The 5729-nt window shown below is 38.6% G+C and overlaps 1 protein-coding gene across 1 annotated transcript; it reads right to left on the reverse strand.

Moving 5' to 3' along the window:
• Window positions 1-42: 42 nt before the first annotated feature.
• On the reverse strand, window positions 43-5124 carry zgc:172121 (uncharacterized protein LOC337599 homolog). The gene is made up of 8 exons (XM_040128261.1): window positions 4763-5124; window positions 3216-3283; window positions 2963-3135; window positions 2750-2853; window positions 2387-2548; window positions 2096-2301; window positions 347-426; window positions 43-243 (listed from the first exon to the last, which is right to left on the reverse strand). Exons 1-8 carry the CDS (start codon window positions 4859-4861, stop codon window positions 155-157), a joined length of 981 nt encoding a protein of 326 aa, XP_039984195.1. The 5' UTR covers window positions 4862-5124; the 3' UTR covers window positions 43-154.
• Window positions 5125-5729: the final 605 nt, after the last annotated feature.

The following is a 5729-nucleotide window of genomic DNA, read 5'->3' on the forward strand; positions in this document are numbered from 1 at the left end:
TTTGTCTGTGACCCAACACATGACACTGTGTACTCCTGTGGATTTGATGTAATGGTTTATTTATTTGTTTACTTTACAATAAATTAAGAATTTTTATAAATTCCTGAAACAGACATCTTTCTTTACAACAATCACCATTATATTTTCAGTCCATTCACACTGCAGAGGCTGGAGATGTGCGACTTCCTTTTAACTGCTGTCGCAACTCTGCTATGTGAGCTGGACCAATACGGCAGCAACCTCCTAATGGACAAAGAGGAGACTCGTTAGAGAAAATACTGAAAGAAAAAAAAAAAAAAACAGGGCAAAAACTGAAGACAGAAGAAAAGAAAACAGTTCATCTCACCTATCAAAGCAGCACCTTGCTTCATCCATGTTTGACTGAGTTTAGGTATTGATGCTGATGTTTTCCCTGATGTTAACCACCTTTGTAGGAAAAAAGAAACAGTTGTGTCTGTGTGCATTGGAAAGGCATAATTTAAAAAAAAATTACTGATGTTTATCTTTTTAAAATTGTTTTCCATATACAAAAATATATTTTTAATAACAAGTAAAGAGATTAAAGAAGCTAATTTAAATGGATTCAGAAATAATATCTCACTCTTGTAAGGGTGCATAAGATCCCCGATGTAAAAGCAAAGAAGGAATAATTATCCATCTTTCTTGGCAGCGTGAAAAGTGTAGTCGGTTTTGGAAAGCTATTCATACTTTCAATAAATCACTGTTCAACATCGTGGTTAAGTTTAGTCCATGTCTGCATCCTTTGAAAATTCACACCATATCTTTCTTGCAATACCAGAAAAGGTGGGATATGAATCATAGTTTAGTTATTTGACAAACAAATCTTTCTCTGTTACCTTAGAAGGAAATGTTCCTCCAACATTTAAGTTTTTCCTCAATCAATTATCACAGTTTTTGCCATGAGAGAAATTAACTCTAGAGCATTTTTTAGCCCCTGTTTACTGTCACATTTAGAAAGTTATCCGTTTTTTTCTTTCTAGGGGTTCGTACCACTCATGTGACTAGATACTATAATTTTTTCGTCCATGTTTTTGCTCGTTATTGTTATTTACTTATGGATTGGGATGAGTGTAAGTGTAGATTTTGTCTGTGTGCTGTGATCTGTTCTGAATTTTTTATCTCTGGGGGATGAAATATGTCTACAAATGCAGGGGTGGGCAAGCCTGTCCAATATTTACAGGATGAACTTTTTGAAGTGTTTGAATGTTATTAGCATTTCTCATTGGAAAGTCACAGGGCTCAGTCAAAAGTAGGGATTTGTCTCCTGATCCTTTAATTTTCTCATCTAATATTTATTTTTATTTTATGTTTATTTGTTTTTCTTTGCATAATGAAGCTGCAAAGAACACAGTTGGGCTGACATTAGTTAAAATTAGTCATTTAAACCAGTTTGACAGCAGCTTAACTCTGCTGTAAGAAAATATAACTTGTATCACACCTTTATTTTGATGGATTTCTATACTATCCTGTTACGGCGTGCTGTATTATTTTATGTGATATCTATGGAGAGGTCTGTCTGTGGCGTGACACTTTTGGAAAGATTTTCAATCTCTCTTCATCACCAGCTTGAACAAAACTCTAAGTTCAGGGTCTGTTTTCAACCAACAGCAGACCTTTTAAAATGCAGCATGACAGACACAGGGGTGGTGAGCTGTTATGGTTGTTAGGAAAGCTGGGACTTTTACATGTTCCTACCCAGGGGCCCAATTTTCTCATAATTTGCTCATGTGTACACCTCATTTAAATCTGATTAATACAAATTATATTTCCCTCTCACCTAAAAACTAACTATCCAGCCACAAACTATACAAAATGGTTGGATGTTGTTTTCAGCGGCTCAAACCTCCATAGAAGCTTCACTTTGACCCATACTGTGGTTATGCAATACCACATATATTTACAAAATAATGTGAAGTAGATCAAGCCGCCCTTTACATGATGACATAAGATAAATAAGCAAGAGATGTACAGTATTTTATCAAAGAAAAGTTTGATGTGTCACATCTGTTGATAACAGCACAACAGCTATTAAAGCTGTGACTTTTTTACTAAAATTCCTTGACTACAGACTCACCCCCGCTCAGCGTCCCACTCCTCTCCACTGTTAGGGTACACCACCCAGCTCATGTCTTGGCTCAGCAGGGACCCGGCAGAGTCCAGCAGCGGCTCCACCAGGGCTGGAGAACAGCAGTTGACTCCTACAGCAACCAGTTGTGTGGATCTTTTAGCAATCTGCACTGCATCTGTGAATGGGCTGCCGTCTGATATACACCTCCCATCCTGAGAGCGTTTTTGTACAAAACGTGAGTCATTTTAATACACTAATGGACTGACACTAATTGTACTCTTCACGTGCAATGATTACCTTACAAGAGAAGGAGAGCCAGGCTTTAGAGTTTGGGAACTCTCTCAGCAGCTCCACCAGAGCCTCTGCCTCCTTGAGACTTGGGATTGTCTCAAAAGCAATGAGATCAGCTCCTGCTGCTGCTAAGCAATCCATCTGTGGCCGATGCCAAACTTTAAGCTCCTTGGAAAAGAAAGAAAGAAGACACCTGAGACCCTGATAATCAAACACCACATTCAAAACTGAACATGTTAACAAACAAGTCAAAAATAGTCTGATGGGTAGCAATACAAATGCCATGTTTTCATTCTCTATTTGTCACCTTAACACAGTATGCACGATGCATTTAATGTAACCAGTATGAGCATGCTGAGAGCCACCCACCTCAATGCTCATCTCCTTTGCATAAGCCCCAGTGTACTCTGAACCGTTGTGGAGAAAAGCCCCGTACGGTCCAACAGAGCCTGCAACCAAGGGACGTCTCTGCCCTTAAGAGATTAAAAAAACAAAAAAAAACAGACTGCAATAGCGTCACAGTGCACAGAAACACAGTGTCCACTCATCTTAGAAAATATCAAAGAGTGTATAGTTCTTTACCTGTTGGACGAGTGTCAGAGACAAATCTCTTTACTGACTCTTCGGCCAGTTGAACTCCAGACATCAGCAGCTCTCTGGCACATTCAGAGCTCACATCCAGGTGAGCGATGAATCCTGTAATGCTTGCCTGATATGTAGCTGTGGTGACAACATCAGCACCACTGAGGAGGAACCTGTGGTCGAATTGAAAAAATTGGTTTCTTCAGCTTATCATTTCTTCACATCCAGAGTCAATATTTTTACATTGACTTACCTGTAATGAGCATCTCTAATGGCCTGTGGATTAGTACGCAATAGCCTGGCGCTCCACAGCGGATCTCCCTAGGTGTGTGTGACACACAGACATTTCAGTCTAACCTTTAAAATATGAATGTGTTTGACTGATATAAAAATATTCATCCCAGTTCTCTCTGTAAATTTTCAAACGTCTTCTTGCATTTGGAACTGATACATGACATCATATACTCATAAAATGTCCAAAAAGGGACAATCGGGTGACAATCCACCAGACGCATGGTGATTATTTTTTGTATGTAAACAACCTTTGTACCTTTATATTGGTTATGTCCAAACATATTCACGCAAAATATAACTGGTATATTCGTATTATGTTTGCAGTAAGTTCACTAACGTAAATGTGTACTGGCTACAGGTCACATGCCAGAAGGTAAGAGTGGTGAAGGAGGCATTTCAGCCCCCAGAGGAATAAAAGGCAACGCAGACTGTGACCACGGAGCCAGTGGCTCTACCTAGTGCATTCAAACGGCATCAACAGCCAAACCACAACAACTAGCTCAGAAGTGTACTTTTTGTATTTTAATTCGTGTTACTTTATACTTTTTCTCTGCAACATTTATTTGAAAGCAGTAGTTACTAGTTACTTTGCAGATGAATATTTTAAGGGCCTATAATGACCATATAAAATACAGTAAATTAAGCCACCCAACTGTATATAAGATAAGTAATATGAGCTTTAATTCAGCCAGCTAAAACATTAAAATGCAGTTTGCATGTTATTGCATCAATTATAATAATCCAGTATTATACAATAATGTAGGACTGATTGGGCTGATTTTGGTTGCATATCAGGTACTTTTACTTTTATACTTTAAGTGCATTTTTCTGATAATACTTACATACTTTTACATGGACTTTCACTTGGAGCAGAGTATTAAATTGTGGCATTGCCACTTTTACTGAAGCTAAAAAATTCTTAATACTTATTGCACAAACGCCAATCTCAAAGTTCATATCACAATATTATTATCAAGCCACAAATTATAACTCATGTTTTCTTTCTTTTCATCGGTTGCCAACCGCTTTCGTCGAGTGTTACCATGGAAACAGAGCTCTCAGGCCCATGGGCTGGCTAAACTCTAAGGGGTCAAAATGACGCAGTTTTAATTTTGTGCAACTATCTAATTATGGTCAGTTAGCCTAAGGCGGTTTCAGTATTTACTCGGTCTGTATACTAAACTATAATAGTGCAGTTAGATTTAGATAAACTCCACAAGCCCAGCTTGAGAACATCAAGTGTATAATGCTACACGTGAATCACATGGTTAAGATGTAGCTATATCTGGACTTAGCCAACAAAGTACATGCATACATTTTTATTGGCGCTAATTACATGATTAATAACTGCTATGCATGCACATGAAGCTGTGCAGTGTGGCCTTTGTACTGTGAAATGAGAATTTAAATGAGAAATCAATGCTGACTCGTAGAATAGAGACCCACGTTAATGGTGGGAAGCAGATGACTAATTTGGATTTTTTTTTTTTTTTTTTAATGTTTTACCTGTAAACTAGTTCCTTGAGCTTCCAGTTCAGTTGCTAGTCCACCATCCAGAATCAAGGGTCCAGTATCACTCATGTAGGGTCTTAGACGAGAACCCATGGAGAAACACTTCAATTAAGAGGCACTGGCGTTATGTCCAAGACTCTTGTTCACACTAAGCACACACAGTCGAGGGGATAAAACTATTAACACAGACGCCTACAACATAAAAGTGTAATAAAGTACATGAAATACTTCAGGTTGCGTTTCAGACTGTTGTTGTTCCGGGTAACAGAGAAGGTTCAAAGTTTGCGTTTAAAGGCGCTTGAAATTTTAAAAATTGGGTTGATGCCGACCACTACAATTCCACCAGGCCACCGCTGGATGGCGCATTACACAAGGACTGCAATGAATCAGACCCAGAAGATGTGTAGTGTTATACCATAATATCGCCCAGCTCATGAATGAGTCCATTCTTGCGACTTTTGCAACTACAGTGTAGAATCACTACTTGAACAAGGCTACAGCGCCATCCATTCAGGCTTTTTCCAGATGTGACATTTTAAGTATTCGTCTCCCCAATTTATATTCGCTTTAGTACATTTAACTAGCTATGCCTAAAATGTATGAATGCTATATTTCGTGTAGTCTATTTCTTGTTACCTTTGCTGTTGCTCTTTACAGCAACGACAATCCTCAATGAATAGTAAAACCACCATGTCTGTTGAGCTGTATTTCCACAACTTGAATGGAGGTTACCGTTACAACGCTTGTTGAACGCACCTTGGCTTGTTACTGCAATTGCTATAGAAACGAAGCGTCGCCCCGGATAGCTAACGTTTGCAAGCCGACAACAGTAGTGGGTCATGCAGATTTTGCTTGTTTATAATAATGGTAAGTTAAATACCAGTATGTCCTGTTCAGCTGTTATAGTGCGGACACACAATACCTTACCAGTAGAAACTTCGGTATGCTTGAACGGACCAAA

This window comes from Xiphias gladius, chromosome 6, assembly GCF_016859285.1.
Source record: "Xiphias gladius isolate SHS-SW01 ecotype Sanya breed wild chromosome 6, ASM1685928v1, whole genome shotgun sequence".
Lineage (NCBI taxonomy): Eukaryota > Metazoa > Chordata > Actinopteri > Istiophoriformes > Xiphiidae > Xiphias > Xiphias gladius.

Excerpts from the sequence above, each read along its gene's own strand:
- zgc:172121 (XM_040128261.1), bottom strand. The coding sequence starts at position 4,861 with ATGGGTTCTCGTCTAAGACCCTACATGAGTGATACTGGACCCTTGATT. Across the intron at positions 3,136-3,215 it reads ATTAGAGATGCTCATTACAG|GTTCCTCCTCAGTGGTGCTG; the intron begins GTAAGTCAATGT and ends ATTCGACCACAG. Across the intron at positions 2,549-2,749 it reads CAAAGGAGATGAGCATTGAG|GAGCTTAAAGTTTGGCATCG; the intron begins GTGGGTGGCTCT and ends TTCTTTTCCAAG.